The sequence below is a fragment of the Emys orbicularis genome, chromosome 3 (genome assembly GCF_028017835.1).
Source record: "Emys orbicularis isolate rEmyOrb1 chromosome 3, rEmyOrb1.hap1, whole genome shotgun sequence".
Classification (NCBI taxonomy): Eukaryota; Metazoa; Chordata; order Testudines; family Emydidae; genus Emys; species Emys orbicularis.
This window is the reverse complement of record NC_088685.1, coordinates 103,173,700-103,198,947: the sequence shown is the minus strand read 5'-3', so window position 1 is coordinate 103,198,947 and position 25,248 is coordinate 103,173,700. Positions and strand designations below refer to the sequence as shown.

General features: G+C 40.7%; 1 protein-coding gene across 1 annotated transcript in view; it reads right to left on the bottom strand.

Annotated features, from left to right (window-relative positions):
- The window catches only part of ENPP1 (ectonucleotide pyrophosphatase/phosphodiesterase 1), a 76,469-nt gene that overhangs the window by 32,509 nt on the left and 18,712 nt on the right, over positions 1 to 25,248 (bottom strand). The window contains exons 2-6 of the mRNA XM_065400339.1: positions 16,111 to 16,183; positions 14,550 to 14,666; positions 12,003 to 12,128; positions 11,491 to 11,551; positions 7,629 to 7,726 (exon numbers count right to left, since the gene is read on the bottom strand). Coding sequence (XP_065256411.1) covers positions 7,629 to 7,726; positions 11,491 to 11,551; positions 12,003 to 12,128; positions 14,550 to 14,666; positions 16,111 to 16,183 — 475 coding nt within the window. The remainder of the gene's footprint in view (positions 1 to 7,628; positions 7,727 to 11,490; positions 11,552 to 12,002; positions 12,129 to 14,549; positions 14,667 to 16,110; positions 16,184 to 25,248) is intronic.

Genomic DNA, 25,248 nt, shown 5'->3' with positions numbered 1-25,248 from the left:
TTGCTTTCAGTTTATATACACATCCCATAAAAGGGAGTATTTATCATGTTCTCTAGGCATAACCTCAAACTTATGTTCTTGCCATAGAATTGTGGGTCTCTTTTTTAAAAAAAATCACTGACAATATATATTAGAATGAAAAGTCATTCATGTTAGGCCAAAATGGTCAAATTTGGATTCCTTAAGCAAGTTGCCTAAATCTATACTCAAGCACCTAAATAGGTGTTCTCTTCTTCTGAAAATTAGGAAAATAACCCTCACTAAAGTATAAAAAAATACCACACAAAGACCAAAAGTTGTGTGTAAAGCAGGGGTCGGCAACCTTTCAGAAGTGGTGTGCCAAGTCTTCATTTATTCACTCTAATTTAAGGTTTCACATGCCAGTAATACATTTTAATGTTTTTAAAAGGTCTCTTTCTATAAGTCTAGAATATATAACTAAACTTTTGTTGTATGTAAAGTAAATAAGGTTTTTAAAATGTTTAAGAAGCTTCATTTAAAATTAAATTAAAATGCAGAGCCCTCTGGACCAGTGGCCAGGACCCTGGCAGTGTGAGTGCCACTGAAAATCAGCTCGCGTGCCATGCCATAGGTTGCCTACCCCTTGTGTAAAAGATAAAGATAAGCGTAAAGTTAATGATTCATCAGATTGATTTTCTGCTCTGTAATCTATGCATGCACTTTGGATCATTCTCTCCCATACGTTCAGTATAGTATAGATGTTGGCCGAGTTCAAGAAATCTTTATATCCAACATGTTATTTTGCTACATCCGCCGAACCTGATCTAAGACACATTGAATCCACTGGAAAAAGTCTCGTGTTGCTTTCAATGGGCTCTGGACTAGGCACCAACTGGAGAAAAACAAATTTAGATAAAATAAGAACAGGCCAAACCCTCTCCTAAAATTCATAATATTCCTTTTTTAGAGTATAATAAAAGGCATCCTCCCTACCAAGTCTTTCTGGTGCTCTGGGACATAGTGACCCCTTCAAGTATTTCCAAACTTGTCCTAGCTGTCTCCCCAGATGCTATTTTTCTAAAGCCTGAAAATATAAATCTTGAGGATTTGTTACCCAAAATCCATGGGGATTTTGGCAAGGACTTTACTTTGTCTTCTATCCTACTTGGCTCACTTCCCATATTTCAAAGCCAGATAAAGTTGAAGACAAAAAGAGGATTTGTTTGAAAATTGATGTATTGAAGAGTCAAAAGAAATCTGCAACACTCTTTTCCCAAACCAACATGTACATGTGACAGAGTGGGATATATCTGGGTCAAACTGTGAACTCCAATTTGTCACCTCCAGTTTGGATTAGGACATCCATTTTTTGTTATATGATGAACTCATGTCTAACCTTGCTCAAAGCAAGCTTATTGCAATGTATTCTAGTAAGCTACCCTGCCCAGGAAAGATGTGATCTCTAAGAAGCCATCAAGACAACAATCTAGGGCCACTGAAGGTCTTTCAATTACCAGCCTATTGCCAAGGAACAATGGACTCTCTACACAAGAGCCCAGAGGGGTGAAGGGATAAGCATAGCAGTGGAGCACATGGCCAAAAAGGAAGCAAGACTTTATAAAAGAAGGCTTCTCTGTGAGTCGGGCCATCTATCACCACATGCAAGAAGACTGCTGGAGGAAGAGGAAATCTGGCTAGCCTGAAATGCAGACAAGACCTCGGATTCATAGAAGGGGTGAGATCAATCTAGGGGAGAGTGCATCTCAGACTTATGAATTTGCAAAGATCTGTCACTTTAGTGCTGTTAAAGAGTAAAGTGACTGTGGTTAAGAAATTTCTTTGCTAAGCCTGTGTTCTTTGCTTTCCTGCCATGTTGTCCTGTGGTGGTTAAACTAGAAGCCACAGTGCCCATAGCTAGGTGGAACTCTGAGGGAGTGTGTGCAAGCAACTAGGAGGCCTGGGAGGTCTGAGGCAGCTGGAACGTGGAGTCCCATGTCCTAAGGAAGGGCTCAGAAAAAAGGTTAGAGCCTGGGTGTATGCCCTAGAGACCAGAGCTAGGAACAATGACTAGTCTCAGCCCAAACCCAGTTGGCTTAGTAACACATGGACCTAGCATTTGTGTCCACTCAACAGACGGGTGACCATCCAGGGAGACTGGGCCAGGTTGTAACAATACACACTCCTGGAAGACCTCTGAATGCCAACCCCTTACCTCTGGCACCTTACAGGTGGACGGTCAGGATGATGGCAGCCCTCCACAAGGGGGTATGTATTATGGAAGGAAACTATAGTTACTGTTTTGCTTAGTTAATTTGTCTGATGAATTTTGGTGGGTTTTTTATTGTGATTTTTTCCCCATCATTTAACCAGTATTATAAATGAATGTGTCCTGCAAATGAAGTGCATCTGACATTTTCCCATCAATTGTGAAGCAATTTATTCATTGTTTTTTAATATTCTACCAGAAACAGATATTTTTCATCGTTTCTTCCTATAATATATCATAAGTTGCTGGTTGTCCAGCAGGGAATTTAGGCCCTCATCTAGCAAACACTTATCCACATGCTTAACTTTATGACATCAGTAGTCCCACTGACTTCGGCAGCACTATACACTGTAAAGTTAGGCACATGCATAAGGGTTCTCTGGATCAGGACCCTAGAATGGCTATTGTTGATGAATTGTTATTTATGTTCCAGTGTAAAACTGATATTGGTTCAAGAAATGGAGCAGAATTGCACCCACTTATCTTTATGAACAAAAACTGTGTTTTGTTTGTAATTATACATATTTTAATAAAATCTTAGTTACAAAAATAAAGTGGAAAAAAAAGTATGTTTTTTTCCCCATGTCTAATAATGAATGCTGCAGAGACATTGTTCTATGGGGGCTTCTAATGACCCCAATTTGGCTATTTAAATCCTAACTCTTAAGTGGAATGAATAGGAATTTTATATCCATGGGTCCCAGTCCTGCAAATACATATGCATGAATAGTTACTCCTGTGTGTAACTATTTGCCAGATCAGAGGCTATGTGGTGCTATTAATTTATTAAGTGTGTTATGAAAATAAGTTAGCAACACATTGATTTACAATATTAAATGACAATAATTTACATATAGCACCTACCATTCCAGAATGTTTCATTACAAACTATAGGCCAAAATCAAAGACCACTTAAATCAATGGGATTCTTGCCATTGACATCAATGGCTTTCATCAGGCTTCAGTCCTTTGACTAAATCATGGAGAAGATGAGTAGTCATTGTGCTGTAACAGTAGCAGATGAAGACACTCTGCCAGAATTCCTCCAAGGGCCCACAGTTGTGCACACTACATCAGGAGCCTCAAACTTTGAAAGGGTCCATCATGTATCTCCTCTCTCATGCTGGCCCAGCTCTGCTGGTCAGTGTGGAGGTGAGGCCTGTTTACCCCAACTTCATCCCCCTTTGGGTCAGATAGTGCTACTGCTAGCTCCAGGCTAGCACAGGGCTTGCACTCCCTATCCATACTGTGGCTGTCCTCCGCACAGGGCATGAAGGAGAGGCTAAGGCTCCTTGCATCATATCCTATCCTCCTTGTGCCCCCATGCATTGACAGCCAAAATTGGGCTACATTCCACATCCCAGCATATACATACCATAAATCATTTAACCTGCAAATTAAATGCAGGCACCAATAAGGTAAAAGGTGTCTATCGCTGAACAACATCCCCCACTATTTTACATAATAGGATGTGACTTCAGCTGGTCACAACATTTCCAACTAAATGAAATTTCATCAAAGACAAAACATTATCAGTTTTAAAGTTTTCATTGGTAAGGTTTTTTAGGTCTAAGGCTCTCTGGTCCAAAGTGACCAGAGACAGACTAACTCTTGCCCTCACTAGCTTGATGGCATGGCACTGGCCTGGGATGTGGGAGACCCAACTTCAAGCCCGCTCTGTCTGATTCAGAGTGATCTGGGATGAAAAGCTCTGCTCTGAGTCAGACAGAGCAGGCTCAAACCTGGATCACCCACATCTCAGGCCAGTACCCATGTCACTAGACTAGAGAATGTGAAAGTTAGTCTCTCTCATCAGGAGTGCTCTGAACCTTAAAAAAAGCTCAGCTTTTAATCAAAAATGGACTTTTTGACATAATTCTATTTCATTAAAGTGTTTGAAAGATTTTGATTTGGTTCAGTACAAAATTGAAACAAATTTTCAAAACTTTGAAAGTTGCTGTGATATGGAATTGTCATCCTCCAGTCAGCTCTAATTGTGATGAATATTATAGAACTGGAAGGGACCTTGAGAGGTCATCTAGTCCAGTCCCCTGCACTCGTGGCAGGGCTAATTATCTAGACCATTCCTGACAGGTTTTTATCTAACATGCTCTTAAAAATCTCCAATGATGGAGATTCCACAACTTCCCTAGGCAATGTATTCCAGTGCTTAACTACCCTGACAGTTAGGAAGTTTTTCTTAATGTCCAACCTAAACTGACCTTGCTGCAATTTAAGCCCATTGCTTCTTGTCCTACCTCAGAAGTTAAAAAAAAAACATTTTTTCTTCCTCCTCCTCCCTGTAACAACCTTTTACATACTTGAGAACTGTTATGTCCCCTTTCAGTCTTCTCTTCTCTTCTCTTCTCCATACTAAACAAACCCATGTTTTTCAATCTTCCCTCATAGGTCATGTTTTCTAGACCTTTAATAATTTTTGTTGCTCTTCTCTAGACTCTCTCCAATTTGTCCACATCCTTCCTGAAATGTGGTGCCCAGAACAGGACACAATACTCCAGATGAGGCCTAATCAGCACAGAATAGAGCAGAAGAATTACTTCTCATGTCTTGCTTACAACACTCCTGCTAATACATCCCAGAAAGATGTTTGCTTTTTTTTGCAACAGTGTGTTACACTGTTGACTCATATTTAGCTTGTGATCCACTATGACCCCCAGATTCCTTTCCGCAGTACTCCTTCCTAGGCAGTTATTTCCCATTTTTTATGTGTGCAACTGATTGTTCCTTCCTAAATGGAATACTTTGCATTTGTCCTTATTGAATTTCATCCTATTTACTTCAGATCATTTCTCCAGTTTGTCCAGATCATTTTGAATTTTAATCCTATCCTCCAAAGCACTTGCAACCCCTCCCAGCTTGGTATCATCCACAAATGTTATAAGTGTACTCTCTATGCCATTATCTAAATCATTGATGAAGATATTGAACAGAACCGGACCCAGAACTGATCCCTGTGGGACCCCACTCGTTATACCCTTCCAGCATGACTGTGAACCACTGATAACTATGCTCTGGGAATGGTTTTCCAACCAGTTTTGCACCCACCTTATAGTAGTTCCATCTAGGTTCAATTTCCGTAGTTTATTTATGAGAAGGTCATGCGGGACAGTATCAAAAGCTTTACTAAAATCAAGATACACCACACCTACCGCTCCCCCCCCCCCCCACACACACACACGCACGCATCCACAAGGCTTGTTACCCTGTCAAAGAAAGCTATCAGGTTGGTTTGACATGATTTATTTTTGACAAATCCATGCTGACGGTTACTTAATCACATTATTATCTTCTAGATGTTTGCAAACTGATTGCTTAATTACTTGCTCCATTATCTTTCTGGGTACAGAAGTTAAGCTGATTGGTCTGTAATTCCCTGGGTTGTCCTTATTTCCCTTTTTATAGATAGGCACTATATTTACCCTTATCCAGTCTTCTGGAATCTCTCCCATCTTCCAGGACTATCACTAATCACTAAGGCTCAGACATCTCCTCAGTCAGCTCCTTGAGTATTCTAGGATGCATTTCATCAGGCCCTGGTGACTTGAAGACATCTAATTTGTCCAAGTAATTTTTAACTTGTTCTTTCCCTATTTTATCCTCTTCTGACCCTACCTCATTTTCACTGGCATTCACTACATTAGACATCCAATCACCACCAACCTTCTTGGTGAAAACCGAAACAAGAGTCATTAATCACCTTCCACATTTCCTGTTGCTATTTTCCCCCGCTTATTGAGTAACGGGCCTACCCTGTCCTTGGTCTTCCTCTTGCTTCTAATGTATTTGTAGAATGTTTTCTTGTTACCCTTTATGTCTCTAGCTAGTTTGATCTCGTTTTGTGCCTTGGCAGTTCTAATATTGTCCCTACATAGTTGTGTTATTTGTTTATATTCATCCCTTGTAACTTGACCTAGTTTCCACTTTTTGTAGGACTCTTTTTTGATTTTTAGGTCATTGAAGATCTCCTGGTTAAGACAGGGTGGTTTCTTGCCATACTTCCTATCTTTCCTGCGCAGTGGGATAGTTTGCTCTTGTGCACTTAATGTCTCTTTGAAAACCTGCCAACTGTCTTCTATTGTTTTTCCCCTTAGATTGGTTCCCATGGGATCTTACCTACCAACTCCCTGAGTTTGCTAAGGTCTGCCTTCTTGAAATCCATTGTCTTTATTTTGCTGTTCTCCCTCCTACCATTCCTTAGAATCATGAATTCTATCATTTCATGATCACTTTCACTCAAGCTGCCTTCCACTTTCAAATTCTCAACTAGTTCCTCCCTATTTGTCAAAATCAAATCTAGAACAGCCTCTCCCGTGGTAGCTGTCTCCACCTTTTGAAATAAAAAATTGTCTCCAATACATTCCAAGAACTTGTTGGATAATCTGTGCCCTGCTGTGTTATTTTCCCAACAGATGTCTGGGTAGTTAAAGTCCCCCATCACCACCAAGTCCTGTGCTTTGGATGATTTTGTTAGCGGTTTAAAAAAAGCCTCATTCACCTCTTCTTCCTGTTTAGGTGGTCTGTAATAGACCCCTACCATGGCATCACTTGTTTTTTACCCCTTTTATCCTTACCCAACAAGTCTATCTCCTATTTCCATCTCAATCTCAGTCCAAGTGTATACATTTTTAATATCTAAAGAGAGAATGTTTTCATTTGTTATTTTTAGATAAACAGAATGTAGTCACTCCAGATTGTAATTTGGACAGCACAGCAAGCCTGACTTTGCTACTCAGGCAAGAAGTACCATGGAATTTTTACAAGTGGTCAAGAGTTTGGTTGTATGCCTTATGTTTCAATTATCCTTATAGTTATAAGGGATAAAAACTTTGGGCTTAAAAAAAAAAAAACGAAAACAACTAAAAGTTTATATTCTGTAAAACACCACAAAACCTGTTGAAAAAAGCACTAAGACTATGGCCGCTTCTAGTCACTCATTCATTTAACAAAATGAAACTCCTCACTCAAATATCATCATTTTCCTACTCCATGCATCAGATCTTGCATTTTATTAGTCATTTCTCATATTTTCTCCACCCCGCTTTCCTTCTCAAAATATTGAAATACTTTCTACCCCTCTTTCCATTATTTTGTCACCTCCCCATCTAAATACAAGTCACTCTGCAAGCGGAATCATATTTTAGAAATGGTATGGAGTCAAAACACCACATCTAACTGCTTTTTTATTTTGCAAAACTATCACTGCTCAACCACAGAAAGGGCTGCTCAACCATTTTCAGTCTCTCACTGAGAGCCCAAAGAATACTTGGCCAGCTCCTGGTGAAGTGTTTAAAAGAGTTCTCCTTGTACTCTTAAAACAATGGACAGCTTAGATTTTTCTAATTAAGTGTCATGTTATTGCTTGGACAGAGAATCTACTCACGTAATTTGCTAATAACAGGAAGAAGTCCACCCCAGGTGTGCAAATACTCTGCTCTGAAGCCATCCAAAGAAAACAACAAAACTGGGGGTTTTGCAAACCTGAACAATTAGAAATAAGAGAGTAAAAGAAAAACATGGAATTTAATATCTTTTCACTGCTTTTTCAGTGTAAAGAGCTAAATGTTAATGTTCACAATTACAGCTGGGCAGAAATTTTTCAACGTTTGTTTGCTGAAAAATGCAGTTCCAGTCGACTAGAAACTATTCATAAATTTGACCTGATAGTTTCTGCTGGAGAAAAGTTTTTTCAAGGTCAGCAAAGTTGGTCTTTCAGCTCTTTTATAAGGTTTAGCCCAATGGTTAACATACTTGCCTGGGCCATGATAAATGGGGGTCTAAAGCCCACTCTGGGGCAGAGACTTGAACTCAGATCTTCGCTCTTCCAGGCCAGCACTCTTAACAACCAGGCTATAGGTCATTCTGCAGTTAATTGATCGCTCTCACTCCTGTTGGAGTTGGTCAACTTTGTATAAATGCTTAAAAGTCCATTGCGCCAATTAGCAAGAATAACTCTATAGCCTGATTAAGGCACTCACCTTAGAGGTAAGAGATGTGGATTCAAATCCCTTCTCTGAATCAGCCAGAGAAAAGATTGGTATTTACATATCTTGCCCCCTTGAGATAGCCTAACCTGAAACTTAAGGATATCCGACACATTCTTTCTCCATCACCACAGGAAAAGACAAGGATTTTTCTTTTCAGAAAAAAATAATTTACCCCTTTGCATAAATCATGTAGGCCCAGATCCTGCAGAGACTTCAATACATGCTTAACTCTAAGCATGTGATCAGTCCCGTTGAAGTCTGTGGGATTACTCAGGTGAGTAACGTTAAGCACACGCTTAAGTATTTGTAAGATCAGAGCCTTATTCTACTCTGGACCATCAGAACCCACCCAATGCAACCCAAAACAAAGAATTAAGAGTGATTTAAAAGCACAAAATATGCAAGCATGACAAGGAAACACCAAGTAAGTAACGGTACATTAGGAAACACTTTGACACACTCAAAATACAAAAAAGTCCAGTTGTTGTAGAGACCCAAGAGCAATTCTATTAGCTCAAAGTGAGTGCTGAGCAAGATTCACTTGCATTCTTGTTTATCCCCACTCTAGGAATGGGGCATGCAGTTTTCATTTGTTATCATTGGTGGGGGGCTCTGTCTGTCTGTCTGACTCAAACTAGAACACACATCACCTTTCTGGACTGGGTTTTATGGAAGAGTTTCTGGTTGAACACCAATAGACACTAGTTTGGTAAAAGTCTCTAGCTGAGCATTCCTTCCATGCAGTAAACTCAAAACTGCTAGAACAAAAAGCACAAACCATAAATGGTAGCTCCTATGTTTTATGCCATTGCTCTGGCTTCTGATCAGCTTCTGCTGATCTTGTCTGGCTTCTGAGGATGACAACCCCTTCTTTTAAGGTGTAGAACTCAGCAGCACCAAGTTAGCTTGCAGCTCATAGCAACTCCTTTGAGTTGCCTCTGAACCCTGGATGGGAATTAACTCTCAAAACCCCAGACAGTTGGCAGGCTCAGCAAGGCCTCTTCACTCACGAAGGTGGGGGCCAAAAGGGAGGTGGAATTAGAGCTGGATAGAAACTGGAATTTCTTTCTGTGGGAAATGCTGACATTTCAAAAGTTGTTTATGTTCCAAACCGGAACAGAAAGTCAACATTTAAAAGTATTTTGTGGAAAGGAAATTCCCAAATATTTATTTTTGTAAACATCATTTTTTCCCCATATATGGTAGAATCATTTCGTTGCTGAAATGTTTCAATGGGGGAAAACATTTTTTTCCAATAACATCTAAACATAAAATTATTATAATAATTTTATAATACATATTATATTCAACGTTAAAGCAAAATTAAACAAATCGATAGTCAAAATGAAACCTTTTGACATTATCTAAATGTAAAAGCCAGTCATCCCACAAAAGTCTGCAACTGACTTCAGTTTTAAGGCTCATTTTTTGATCATCTCATAGGTCAAAATATGTGCATGAAATGCAGGTCTTTTTTCTTACTACCCACTGGCAGCTGTAACTTGTACTCATGCTCATTGTTGATGTCATAGACTTGATCTCTCACTCCTTACACAATGGAAACGTGGCTTAGGTAAAGACTGCAGAAGTAGGCCTGATGTGGAAGCTGGACCACATGGCACACCTGCTGCCTCAGAGATATACTGAGCTATGTTGATAGCACAGATTCCTCAATGTGAAACATGAGCTCCTCTAATTAAAACTTTTACAAAGATCAGTTAGCATTTTCAATTATTCATGCTGCATGTTCCTTATGTATTTAAGTATTTCATATGTAATAACCCAACTGATCCACATAATGGGAACAAATTAGGAAGAGATGGGCAAAAAATATTTTAAAAATTATTCCATTTGGAGTAAGTAGGGACTGTGAAGACATCTGCACAGTGGTCCCAAACACCCATGCATGTGGCATATCCATAGTAAATATAACGTAGCTATTTTGGTTTCAGAAGCTGGTGCTCACAGCCCAGACTGAATCCCAAACAAGACTTGAATGGCAAAATTCCTGAAACCTCAAGTAAATAATTTGCTGTTGGCTAGTGTAATTATCCTTATGTTTGAAAGCCAGTTTTACTAAATTGCCAGATGTGGCTTGGTCCTCCAAGGTAAAAACCAAAACCAAAACAAACAAACAATTCTGAGAGTTTGAACTGATTTAATCTATAAAGTATAAGAACTATAGAAGCTACACAAATCTTGGCAGCTCCATATGGTGACATTTTATGCACATTTTTAAGGAACTAATTTGCATACTGTAGATAATTTGCATATGATCATAAAATTCCACGTATGGTCAATACACCTTCCACCTAGCAGTGGTGGTATGTAGAACATGGAACTGCCCAAAACCTAATGCCTATAGGGACATCAGCTGGGGTTGCTGGATTAGGTGGATGGATTCTAGGGTGCTGGAGTTGGTGGGTGCTGGAGCATGTATAGGGTAGTTGGGTAGTTGCCTGACTACTGCTTAGGGGGCACTGGGGTAGGTGTGTAGTAGGAGTTGAATGGGTGCTGGGGTTGTGCTGTCTGGGAGGGCAGCTGTGTCTGGCTGGAGTCAGTACTGAGTCCCATTACCTTCTGGCCCTGCCAGTGGGGATACTAGCTGCTGCTGCCACCCCTTAATTTCCTCTCATTGCTGCTTGACCCCTCCATGCTCAACTCCCACTGGGAAAGCTGCCACAGGAGTCCTATGGGCCACCTGGCTTCCCGTCTCCATGCTTCACAGTGGCCTCTAGCAACCAAAAGGGCCCACTGCTGCTGCAGTTTACAGGTCAGCCAGAGGTAAGATTCAGGCTGAGCTGCAGGCAGGGATGACAGGGCATGCAAGATGCATGACACTTGACAGCCCTAAATAATACTTCAATTGACACCCACGCCTCTCTAGCTGGTTGCACAGAGCACATTTGTTTTTAGTTCAAAAGCCTGGAATATCTACCATTTATACCACAGCAAGAAATTTGTTACCTTAAAAGGCCCAATGCCGCATGATTCTGAGATGGAAGAAGAGAGCACCCAGCACCTTGCAGGACTGGACATTTATGGGAGATTGTTATAAAATGGTGCTTGTATATTGAACCTTTTACCAGGATAAAAACAACTATATTTGTAATGTTACTGCTACACTATAAATAATAATGGAGTATAATTACTATTATAAGGTAAGGAGTGGTTTGTTTGATTGTAAACTGAGATAACATTACCCTTAAAAATATTGTTTTAAATGCAAACTTCCAAATAAAGAGAGACTATCCTTACCCTGATGGGCACTGGGGTTCATTAATGTCCTCACATTTTTCTTCAACCCAACTTTTCGCTCCTAAAATAGGTACAGTCACATTAAGAAATATTGTACAGTTCTCATATTAAATTAAATAAAATTGATCTGCTAAATGTCCATCACAATTTCTAAAAAGGGGGGGTGGGGGGCAAAAAATATTTCTTTCAGTTTTCACACCGTTAGGATGAAAGGCCAGGACTTCTCAGGTGGCATCATCATTACTTGTAGTAATCTTAGTAGTAAGAACTTAGCAGCCATTAGCAAAAAGTTGGCCAGAAGTCAAGCAACAATGGTAACAAAATCTAACGATTTGAAAAAAAAATGAGAAAACTAGGGCATGCTCTAGATACAAGTTTTGTACTGTTATCATTATTCCTGTTAACAGTATGACTAAGGACTAAAAGTGTTACAAAGCAATGTTAATTGTAACTTTTCTATTGTTCCTTTCAAACAAGAAGGGTGTGGTTGGGAAGGTAAGATGGGAATTTACCTTGGCAAACTATATAATAATTGACACAACAATCTTTGTTTTCCACACAATCATCTGAACAGGAGCAACGATTCTCTGGCCGCCTCTTCTCTCCACACCGGAACTTATTGCAGGTCCATATATGAGCTACAAGCAGAAATCAAATGCAAAAAGTACAATTTTTAGTTCTTGTCTACATGCACGTTTATGTGAGTAGTTTCTGTAGCTAGAACTTTTTTTTTTTTTAATATATATATATATATATATATATATATATATATATATATATATATATATATATATATATATATATATATATATATATAAAACGGTGACGGGAAGCTGCCCCATTGACCAACCCTCCTCCTTTCTGATCCGGGCTTGGGATCGGCACTGGCACCATCCTACGTGAACGACAATCTGGATTTAGACAAGGGAGATTGGGCACAAACGCTATTTTCACCCTGAGATGGATTATTGAGAACACAACTGAATTCCAAGGCAGTCTTGCCATCAATTTCATTTGATAGTGTAAACAGAGAAACAATGTGGAAAATTATGGAACAATAAGGAATTCCAACAAAATTAATTAACATTATGAAGGCATTCTACACCAACTCAAAATGCTGCATTAAAATGGAAAATGGATTGAGTAATCCATTCAGCATCAAGACAGGTGTAAGGCAGGGGTGCATCCTGTCTCCTTTTTTGTTTATGCTAGTCATCGACTATGGATTAAAACAATATGACACTGTTACATATGGTCTAAAATGGAACAATGCAAGGCTATTTGATCTAGACTTTGCTGATGACATCGCTCTGATCAGTGAAATGCACAAACCAAGTAAAAGAAGTAATGGAGAAGATAGGTTTGAGATACAATGCAAAGAAATGTAAAGTCATGTTAATGGGGACTATAGGAACAGAAATCAAAATTAAAGAAGAGAAACTGGAGAAGGTGGACAAGATGGTATTAGTTCCGAGGAAATAAGTAGAAGAATCGGGAAGGCAAACGCTGCATTTGGAAGACTCAAAAACCATCTGGCAACTCAAAAACATCTCCCTCAAGACAAAACTGAATGGTGTACAAAGCATTTGTTATCACCATCACAACATAAAGCAGTGAGACATGGCAACTTACCAAGGAAGATATGCAAAAGCTGGATGCATTTCATCACAAATGTCTGAGAAGAATATTGGGAATAACAGAGATAGGAAGACGAATGAAGAAGTCATAAAAATGACTGAACAAGGTACCCTCTCACAAATAATCTACAAAAGAAGACATCAGTGGCTGGGACATGTGCTGAGAATGGAAAAAGAATGCTTACCAAATACCGCTCTTGAATGAAAGCCAGAAAACGCAAGAAGACAGAGAGGAAGACCACGAATAACATGGAAACGAACAGTTCTGAATGACATCAAGCACCTCAACATGAAATGGGAAGATTTGGAGAAAAGGGCAGTTGACAGGCCAGGATGGCAAATGTGGGTAGCCCAATGTGCAGCAAAGCACAGGATGGACTAAGGTCTAAGGTAAGGTCTACATGCAAGAGTAATGTAAAAATTGAGGGCTAAATTCTGCCTCCTGATCCACAAGCAAAGATGAGTTTTAAGGAGTCCACACATGCATAACAGAGCACAATCTGATCTTTCTGAAAGCAATAACAGCCACTTATAAGTGATAACATATGACACTGTATCGTTATATTGCCACAGATCAAGAAGAACAATAAAAGGCAGCCTTGTATGGATTTCCCAAAGTAGTGGCAATTTATATCTTTCATAGCAAGCAGGCTTAATCCGGCCTTCCCATAAGGGTTCAGTTCAAGAGCTGTCCTGAGTAGTGATGGAGCACATGTTAAAGTGCTTTCCTGAATCGAGGCCACAGTGCCCAATCCTATTCTCACTATTGTCAATGGTGAAACTCCTGGTTACTGGAATGAAAGCCAGATCAAGCTCATAGTTTGTGTCAGGTTTTTTTCAGGTGTTTTCCTGAATCAGGCACGTGTCGCTCTCTAGGGCCACTGGGCGGCTGCTGGGCCAGGCAGCTACTGCACATAAAAAGCGGAGATGTTTTGCTATGGAACAAAAATACTTCAAAATCTCAGAATTTTTCAATGAATGGAAAGTCCCATTACTGCTCAGCTCTAGCGGGGAGGGAGAGCAGCCTCCCCAGAGCTTCTATGCGCTTCCTTTTTCATTTGGGTGGGGAGTGGGTATAAAGGAGCAGAGAATGGGAGGGGCCCTCCTGTGTTTCCCCCCATGCCAGCCAGTGCTGCCTGTGCCAGATACAGGACTTTGCTGCCATAATAATAATAATAATAAAATTAAAATATTAGTAACCACTGCAGCTTCATCAATGAAAGCAATTGTGGAATCACTAGCATAGACAGATCAATGGCATTTTAACCACAATGTTCTTACAGCAGGTCTCAGCAACATGGTGTTTAAACAGCCAGGAGCTGATGATGACCTGTCTTCACTAGCACTCCCGCCGGTGGCAGTAATTTATAAGGTAGATGATGTAACTGCTTCCCTTTGTCTCCCCCATGTTTTCACTCTTACCTGGCTGTATACATGCTTCCTGGAAATCTAAGCAGCAATTTCCAAGTTCGACGCAATCTCCATCACAGCGGCAGCTTCCAAATGTCCTCTCAAAGCAACGGCCTTTGCAAGTTTTGACTGAAATATTGGACAGTGTCATTACTTTCAGTAATCTCAGTATTAGGAACTTAGCAGCTATTAGCAAAAAGTAGGGCAGAACTCAAACAACAATGGTAACAAGATCTAAATATTTGCAAAGGACAGAAAACTAGCACTTGCTCTAGACACAGACTTTGTACCATTATAATTATTCCAGATAGGGGTATGACTAAGGACTAAAAGTATTATGAGTAACATTCCTTCATGTTTTTTCTATTGTTTCTTTCAAACAAGCAGTGTGTGGATATTAGGATGCTGGTAGGGAATACGAGGTGGGAATTTAGATGTCAATGGCTAAACATTAATCCTGAATTGGTCAATATGCCTAGAACATCAATAAGATCATTGTAGGGAATGACACAGCTTTATTGTACCACTATTTAGATAGATGTGTTTATTCTAGTTTTCCAATATCCTGTGGTTGCCTAAAGTTAGATATCATGGTGATTAGTATATTATATATATATTATAAATAAATAAATAAATAAATAAATAATACACACACACACACACACGCCTCTACCTTGATATAACACTGTCCTCGGGAGCCAAAAAAATCTTACCACGTTATAGGTGAAACCGCGTTATATCGAACTTGCTTTGATCCGCTGGAGTGCGCAGTCCCGCCCCCCCGGAGCACTGCTTTACCGTGTTATATCCGAATTCATGTTATATCGGGTCGCGTTATATCGGGGTACAGGTGTATATAGGTAGCTGCTTTATTTACTGATAAATAAAATCACATGTACTAGCCCCCATCTACAAGGTCTGACATAAGTATTTCACAGTTACTAAAAGAGAAAGACAAATAGAGGATGGAAGTCAACTGCTGAATCAAGTGTCCACCTCATCTCCTTCTGCTGATCAGTTAATCGGTCACGAAAAAAATCCTGTTTCTCTCTGCAAAGCCTGAGTAAAATGGTAGAACAATATCAAACAGATTCCAGTGGGGATTTAACAGTAATTGGAGTATCAGGGTAAATATCATCACAGGATTATTGCCTGAGCTTGAAAAGGCCTTACACTCAACTCAGTGGCATTTCTGTGTTCTGAGTCTGGTCAGAATCTGTCACAATCCACTCCCTCTTGGATTTCTTTGATGGAGGATTTACTCATTTCACTAGTCAAATTGTTTCCTCATTTGTTCCAGTTCCTAGAATACAACCTCCCAGTCTCCTGTCTGAGAAAACCTTATAGTGGGGGGGAGGGGGGAGAAGAGGGAAAGACACCAATGAACTAGAAGAGACCCACAGGAATTCCCACAGGCAAGTCCTCGGACTAAGGTGCTGGCAATTGAAACTACTTCAGGTAAGGCACACAACTGCCTTTCCCTGCAACATAAGGATGGTACTCTGATAACCTCCTGATGAATTTTAAAAAGGAATTGCTCAGACTATTTATATTGGAGAATCACATTACTTACCATCTCTTGAACAGCTAGGCTTCAGTCCAAATATACATCCTAGGATTATGGTTAGCACACAGGCAGACAGTACCTGTAATATAGGAAAGAAAATAAAAACGGAGTTAAATGTCACTGTAGGTCATTTTGAAACCCCTCTTTTAGGTAATGAAAATTTAATTACCCAGTCTATATTAAGTCATGCAAGCCTGCAGAAGCTGATAAATTTACAGATTAGGAGACCAATCCCATAGCCATTACTCACACAAGTAGTCTTTACTTGTGCAAGTAATCCTGTTGATTTCAATGAGACCATTCACATAAGTCAAGATTACAGGACAGGACCTTTACTTCTTTCATCTTCCTTATAAAAATATTAGGACCAGATACTGTCCTATGTCAATTGCTTACAATGCTTTTCCTTCCCCAAAATGAAAAAGTTGACTTTTAAATGCTTCTGTGACTGGTGCCTCGAATGGAAGACACTGAGAATGCCACACTCAGGGCAGACTGCAAGAAACAGGGCAGACACACCAAAAATTGGTGATTTATTCTATAATTAGATTAATCAAGTCAGTAACAGGGGTTCTGTAGAACCACACTGGTTTACCAGAAGCTAAAACGCAGTCCCCTTTAGGCATTCCAGCCCTTCATTCCCATCCAGACAAACTGGTCTTATATGATGAGAGGTTACTGAAAACCCAATTCACCATACATGAGGTTCTACCATTCCCAAAGGATCAGACACTTACCCCCAGGTCAATATGTATTTCAAATCTTACCCAAATATTATGTGGTCAGCCAGGGGTGAAAGTAAGGCGGTACGGGCCGGTACAGTGTACCGGTAAAAAGTGGCCGCTGGTACTGGCTCATACAGCTGACTTTAAAGCGCTGCCGTGGCAGCACTTTAATGTCGTTGCCCCTTTTGCCCCCCCTTCCCCCAGAAGGCTTTAAACATGGTGGGGGCGGGCAAAAGTTGCAGCTGCCCCAGGACCAGCGATTTAAAAGGGCCCGGGGCTCTGGCCGCCGCTGCTGCTAGCTCCCTTTTTTGTTGAGCACACACTGACCCATCCTTTGAAGTTAACATTCCATTTCCTACGTATACACAGGTAATCTAGTTACACTGGTTTATATATGGGAACTGCCTGTCATTCATTATAACAGGGATAGAGAAGCTGAAGACACTATAGGTCAGGGATAGGCAACCTATGGCACGCGTGCTGATTTTCAGTGGCACTCACACTACCCAGGTCCTGGCCACCGGTCCGGGGGACTCTGCATTTTAATTTAATTTTAAATGAAGTTTCTTAAACATTTTAAAAACCTTATTTACTTTACATACAACAATAGTTTCATTATACATTATAGACTTATAGAAAGAGACCTTCTAAAAATGTTAAAATGTATTACTGGCACATGAAACCTTAAATTAGAGTGAATAAATGAAGACTAGGCACACCACTTCTGAAAGGTTGCTGACCCCTGCTATAGGTAATATTACGAGTTTCCTGCAGGGTCTCACATCTTTGATCTTCAGGTTAACTGAACACAGTCACATGAATAATATAAAGGCAATTAAGACATGAAAGAGACTTAGCATCTACAAGCTAATTTAGTTTCTTCTAACAGGAAGTAGGTAACCTCAGACAAATACACTTAGTATCTACTCTTTGATTCTTATCAATACAAGTAAATTGGTTAGAGCAGAGGTCGGCAACCTTTGATACCCAGCCCATCAGTGTAAAGCCTCTGGCGGGCCGGGCCGGTTTGTTTATCTGGAGCGTCCGCAGGCACGGAGCCCCGCAGCTCCCACTGGCCACGGTTCACTGGCCAATGGGAGCTGTGGAAAGCTGTGACTAGCACATCCCTCAGCCCGCGCCGCTTCCCGCAGATCCCATTGGCCAGGAACAGCGAACCGTGGCCAGTGGGAGCTGCAGGGCTCCGTGCCTGCGGATGCTCCAGATAAACAAACTGGCCCAGCCCACCAGCAGCTTTACCCTGATAGGCCGGGTGCCAAAGGTTGCCGACCCCTGGGTTAGAGGTTGCTAGCCTAATTAACATTTATTTGATATCCACACACAAGTCAATTGTCCTGATTATAATTGCAATGTCTCTTGTTAAATTGCTATGAGTTATACACAGGTTAGCTGGTTTGCCATAACAGCTTCTTAATTTCCAGTTTTACAAAATCCATCATTTTAGGTTCTCTTCATTCCATCCGCTCCTCCCCGTTAGGGTGTTAAAACACTGGCAGCTAAGCTATCCCATTGGCCATAAACCTCAAAAGCAGCATGTCCCTTAACAAAGACTAAGTATTCCATTTATTTATTATTTTTAGGCATAAAAAGCCTTTCCACTTCCTAGTTACTATTACTAGTGTTAGCCTGAAATGTGGTAACCTACTGTGAGGTGTCAGACTTGATTGACCACAGCCCATCTCATACATTTTGATTTTGGATCCTCAATGAATTACAATTCTTCTTTATCACTCAAGATTTATGTGGTGGATGCGCAAATATTTAGGGCCAGGTACAATATCCATTTGAGTCCAGAGAGTCCCACTGACTTCACTGAGCATTGGATCAGGTCCATAAAATCTTTAAGAAAAGTCCATATATTACCATCTATCAACTCTATACTAATTAGAGGGAACCCATCAACTCCATAAGTGCACTAGTAAATAGCATAATAATGTGCTGCACATTAAAACAGTTTAAGGCAACAGTGTGCCAATAAAAAGATCTCTACTTCAGAAAATGCTTTGGGGTGGCAAGAGCAGGTGGAAAACAGAAGGGGAAAAAAGTTTTAGGAAACAGTCTCAAATTTCAGGTAAATATTTCCTGGGAAGAGTAGCCTTTATCTACTTGATGAAACTTTGCTTTGTGGGAGGGGAGTAGCTGTCAAGGAAACAAGTTGCAGAATTAGTCCTTTGAACTCTAACGTTATGGATTATTTATGTATTATGCTGTGGTGAAAATCTTTTCAATACTTTACAAGCTCATGGCTCAGTTAACTATGAGCTCTTTAACTAAAAGAAAAACATTTTTATAGTTAGCTATAGATATTCAAGTAACAGGTAACACAAGGCAACCCCTTGAATTTGTAGAAGAACATAAGAATGGCCATACTGTGTCAGACCAAAGGTCCATCTAGCCCGGTATCCTGTCTTCCGACAGTGGCCAATGCCAGGTGCTTCAGAGGAAATGAACAGAATAAGTAATCAAGTGGTCCATCCTGTTGCCCATTCCCAACTTCTGGGAAACAGAGACACGGGACACTATCGCTGCCCATCCTGGCTAATAGTCATTGATGGACCTATCCTCCATGAACTTATCTAGTTCTTTTTTGAACCCTGTTATAGTCTGTGCCTTCCCAACATCCTCCGGCAAAGAGTTCCACAGGTTGACAGTGCATTGTGTGAAGAAATACTTCCTTTTGTTTGTTTTAAACACGCTGCCTATTAATTTCAGTTGGTGACCCTTAGTTCTTGTGTTGAGGAGTAAATAACACTTCCTTCTTTACTTTCTCCACACCAGTCATGTTTTTATAGACCTCTATCATATACCCTCTTAGTCGTCTCTTTTCCAAGCTGAAAAGTCCCAGTCTTATTACTCTCTCCTTATACAGAAGCTGTTCCATACCCCTAATCATTTTAGTTGCCCTTTTCTGAACCTTTTCCAATTCCAATATCTTTTTTGAGATGGGGCGACCAGATCTGCATTCAGTATTCAAGATGTGGGCGTACCATGGATTTAAACAGAGGCAATATGATATTTTCTGTCTTATTATCTATCCCTTTCCTAATGATTCCTAACATTCTGTTAGCTTTTTTGACTGCTGCTGCACATTGAGTGGATATTTTAAGAGAACTATCCACAATGACTCCAAGATCTTTCTTGAGTGGTAACAGCTAATTTAGACCCCATCATTTTATATGTATAGTTGGGATTGTGTTTTCCAATGTGCACTACTTTACATTTATGAACCTTGAATTTCATCTGCCATTTTGTTGCCCAGTCACCCAGTTTTTTGAGATGCCTTTGTAGCTCTTCGCAGTCTGCTTTGGACTTAACTATCTTAAGTAGTTTTGTATCATCTGCAAAATTTGCCACCTTACTCTTTACCCCTTTTTCCAAATCATTTATGAATATGTTGAACAGTACTAGTTCCAGTATAGACCCCCCAGGGGACACCACTATTTACCTCTCTCCATTCTGAAAACTGATCATATATTCCTACCCTTTGTTTCCTATCTTTTAACTAATTACTGATCCATGAGAGGACTTTCCTTTTTATCCCCTCACAGCTTACTTTGCTTAAGAGCCTTTGGTGAGGGACCTTGCAAAGGATTTCTGAAAATCTAAGTACACTATATCCACTGGATCTCCCTTGTCCACATGCTTGTCGACCCCCCTCAAAGAATTCTAGGTTATTGGTGAGGCATGATTTCCCTTTACAAAAATTCAGAGATCACTCTGGATTTATGATGTCCAATCTATTAAGAAACAACATTAAAAAAGAATACGTGGATGCGGTACAGTATATGTCAGAATTACACAGCCCCTGACTAATGACACTTAACAGACAATACAAGTCCATATTCAATTAAAAGAAACATTTAGAAACAATCAATCGATTTAATTGTGGCATCAAAGCCATACAACAAAACAAATGTAAGTGCAGGACCACCAGCTCTAAAGTGGTAATATTACAATTTGTAAAAAAACAACCTGAAGATGTTTAGATAAAACCTAGATGAGGCATAAATACCACAACACGATCCACAAATCATTGGTGTTATTTTGGCAGCTAACCGCCCCATCTTGTACCTCCAAATAATATGACTAGAACTCATCTTAACAAGCAGTACCCACAATATGATCCTGGTCACCAAAGTAAATGAGTCCTTCACTGTGGTCAGGAAGTCTAACTCAAATAGTAATGTTACTGTTGAATCACACTGATTCATGTTCTGGGGTCCTCATGCATGCCAAATTTGGGCAGCTTCACAGCACCACAAACCACAAACACATTACAAAAATAGTCTTCTGTTTAAGACAAGCCAGAAACTCACAGTAAATACACAGCATGGAAAAAAACTTGGGCCAGATCCTCAGCTGGTGAACTACGCTAATGTATACCAACTGAGGCTCTGCAAACTTGCATTCACCCATTACCTTGGATATTTATTTACTGGGCTTTTTTTAATTAGTCTCTATCTTTTTAAGTTACACCATCATAAAAAAAAGCACTTTTTCATGCCTGTGATGTTGTATAGCAATCATTTCTATTACAGAATCCTAAGGCTACTGTATTTTCTTCCCATAGCTTAAAAGTAAGGCTTGCTGAAGAGGGCTGGATGTCTCAGTAGCTTGGTAATGGGACATTTCACCCACAAACTGCCAGCTCACTCCAACACAGCAAAAGAAAATTGTTACCACCTAATATTTAGTAACTTATGTGGATCTGAATTAAGGGTCTGACTACTGAAGACAATAGGAGCCTTTTCACTGGCTTCAGTGGGCTTTGGATCATGCCCCCATTTCCACAACATTTACAATTGCTACTCAGTATACCACTTATGGCCAAGTTTTAGGCCTGGTCTACACTACCCGCCGGAATCGGCGGGTAGAAATCGACCTCTCGGGGATCGATTTATCGCGTCCCGTCAGGACGCGACAATCGATCCCCGAATCGACGCTCTTACTCCACCAGCGAAGGTGGGAGTAAGAGCCGTCGACGGGAAGCCGCGGAGGTCGATTTTGCTGCCGTCCTCACAGCGGGGTAAGTCGGCTGCGATACGTCGAATTCAGCTACGCTATTCGCGTAGCTGAATTTGCGTATCTTAAATCGACCCCCCCCTGTAGTGTAGATGTAGCCTCAGTCCCCACTGCATTGCCTAAGGAAAAGGTCTCATAACACCCACAAAACTGCCATCATTAGGGCAATCTCAGCAGAGAGGCCAAGGACCAGATAGGCAAGGGCCCTGAACAGCTCTCTTACTCATCAAGATGCTGCCTCCAGACAAGGGTTGAGGCTCACTGCCAGGACACTATGGCTCCCTGTGCCTGGTCTCTGGATAAACAGTGTTCAGAGTTGTCAAATTAGCACCTTTCATGAGAACTAAAGATGCCAAAAATATAAAGAAAATAAAAAAAAAATGTAAAAAAATGGGTTTGGTTGTTGGGGAGAAGCATCATATGAATCTAGTCAAAAGCAGAAGGTAAATAAAGTTAAAAAAAAAACAGAGCTTGGCATCAGTAGAAGTGCCCCTTGACCTTGTCATGTCCTGTAATTTCCAGATATAATTTAGCTGAAATGCCAGAGAGAGTTGGTATGATAAACAGTATTTGAGAAAGTTTTCAAAACAAAACAAAAAGGGACAGTAAGAAAAATATGCTGGTTTTTTAAGGCATTTGTGTGTGTTTGTTTTGGAACAAAACAATATTTCCTCTAAGGATGAATCTCTGTCATCTCACTGCTTCCTCTATGTGGGAGGACACAGGAAAAGCCTTAGCCTATAAACATGATGGGTGTTATCAACAGATGATTGGATAGATGCAAAAGCTGTAATCCAGAAGACATTTGGAAAGATCCTTATTTTGAGTTTGACAGATGGCATAGTGACACCACGATTAGGCAGCAGTTTCGCATATGTCACTCACTAAGGACCTGATTCTGCAGAACTGAAGTCAATGGGAGTTTCACCATTGACTCCAAAGAAGCAGGAACAGAGACTAAGATAGGGATAGTGTGAATATTGCAGATATGACACCCTGGAATTCCAAGTAGTTTATCCATCCTGAACCAGAGCACCACTATCATGGGCCAAGCAGTGGGTGGTCATGCCTAATGATGAAAGCCAGAGTCAGGAACCAGGAGTCAAAGCTGAGTGTCAGAGCCAGAGTCAGGAAACAAGCAGGGCTGGAGTGGACTGGGGCAGGGCAGGAGTATGGCTAGGAACAAGGCAAGCACAGAAGTGATCGCAGCTACAGGCGTAAATGTTGAGCAGCCACCAGCCTGGGCTGGTGCTGGGCTTAAGAGCAGACCTGGTGATGCCTCTCAGGGAGTCTGGTTGATCAGGGTGTTTGGCTGTAGGTCAGCTAGCTGGTCTCAGGTTCAGCTGCATGTCCTGATTCCAGACAGTGTCCTACTGGGTGATTTACAGAGAAGTTTCTCACCATTGCTTGCCCCCTGCCACACTTCCTTTGCTTCCCTGTTCATTCAGAATCTCACTCTCTTTTGCCCTGTCCTAGCACTACCCCTCTATCTTTCCTCCTCTCTCTCTCCACTTTTCTCTTCTACCCCTTCTTTTGCGCTGACAGCTCTCTAGTATTTCCCATCCTGATTCCAATCCCAAGAAATCTGCTAAAATCATAGTTAATTATAATCATTTTGAAATAAATGTCTCCTTCCCTCCCCTTCCAACTCCCCACTCTCCCTCTATTGTCCTTCCTTACTTCCTGTACCTACCATGCACCTAATGGTCCTCTCACTCTCTACCCTAAAGTCTTTCCTCTTTCTCAGTGTTTTTGTCCCCAGCAAAACTCAACCTCTCCCCAGTTCAACCCAAGCCTTCCAACCAAGACAAGCGTAATTAACAAAGCAGCCTCATTTATTTAATCCTTGTTTTCCATGGTTTACTGTCTCCAGATGTCATGCCATCTCTATATGGGCTAGTCCGGAGGGTCTCACCCTTTCTCCTATGCCAGCTCTACACCACCCAGAGAATTCCCCAACACTTGTGAAATCCTGAGAAGGGGAGATCCACTAGGTTTTCACTGCTTTGTGCTATCAGTGTAGCACACATCAGGTGGAACTTAATATTGCAAGTTCTTTGGGGAAGGTAGCATGTCTTTTATTTGTCAGTAAAATATAAATACAAACATAGCACAATAGAAATTACGAATAAGAAACAAATAAGAATAAGAAATAAGTCATGTCAAAGAGGAAAACCTGTTCTGCAACCTGCCATAGAAGAGAGGTAGCTTTTAATGATCATGTTGTGTAGAAGAAGCTGGGGAGTTACCTGTTTAACACAGAGCAAAGTCTATCTGTCTTCATTGTAACTTCCAAAAGGAGATTGAATGGATGGATGGCTCAACAGTTTTATATCGCAAACAGGAAGATACTTGATAGTTCTGTATTCTCCTTTGGCAACATCTGCCTCATACCAATCAAATTTACTGAACTGAAGTTAAGTGAAAAGGCATATGAGCCACAGAGATGTGTAGGGAGGGGCAGTCCTATATTGTGTCAGAACTGGGTAGTTCACTGAACACCCACTCTTTAGATAAACTGTGGATCAGGACCCCAATGTGGGTCATGACCCCATCTTAATGGGGTCGCCAGGTCTGTCGTTAAACTTGCTGGGGCCTGGGGCTGAAGCTAAAGATCAAGCCCCATCTCCCAGGGCTGAAGCCCTCAAGCTTCAGCGCTTGCCAAGGCACGTGGGGGGGGGGGGGGGAGGGCCTCAGGCTTCGATCCCCTTTCCTGGGGTCCTGTAATAATTTTTGTTGTCAGAAGTGGGTCACAGTGCAATTAAATTTGAGAAGCCCTGGATTAATGTATCAAACAGATGTAAATGTAATATTTTATATTTATTTCAGGTTTCTAAGTATTTTTCTTAAGCATCTTCAGACATATTCCCATGTTGGCGCATATTAAATGTCTACTTGTAATCTACCATCTTGGGAACGGAGAGAGTGTGAGGTTGGAGGTCAGATGTTAAAGTCAACACACTGATTCTGTCTGACCACTAGAGAGCACTTGCAAATCAGAGGTGTGGGAGCTGCACATTTGGTAATCCTGGTTACCTTAAAGCAGTGGTTCTTAACCTGGGGTGCACGCACCCTCTGGGGGTGCGAGATGCCCTTTCTGGGGGTGCGAGACATGCCAGATATTTTTAGAAGGTAAGTCATCGAAAACACAAATTAAGCACAGGCACGTAAGTACAACTACTTTGTTTCATCAAACCTATGTATTTATTAACATTATACATTTTTTAACGATTACTGGAATAGACAAACAAAAATATATCTAGGTTTAAGTGGTGCGAGAACATATTTTGAGAACCAAAGGGGTGCAGGCTGCAGTAAAGGTTAAGAACCACTGCCCTAAAGCAATGCATTTGAAGCGGCTGGATTATTCTTACAGCCA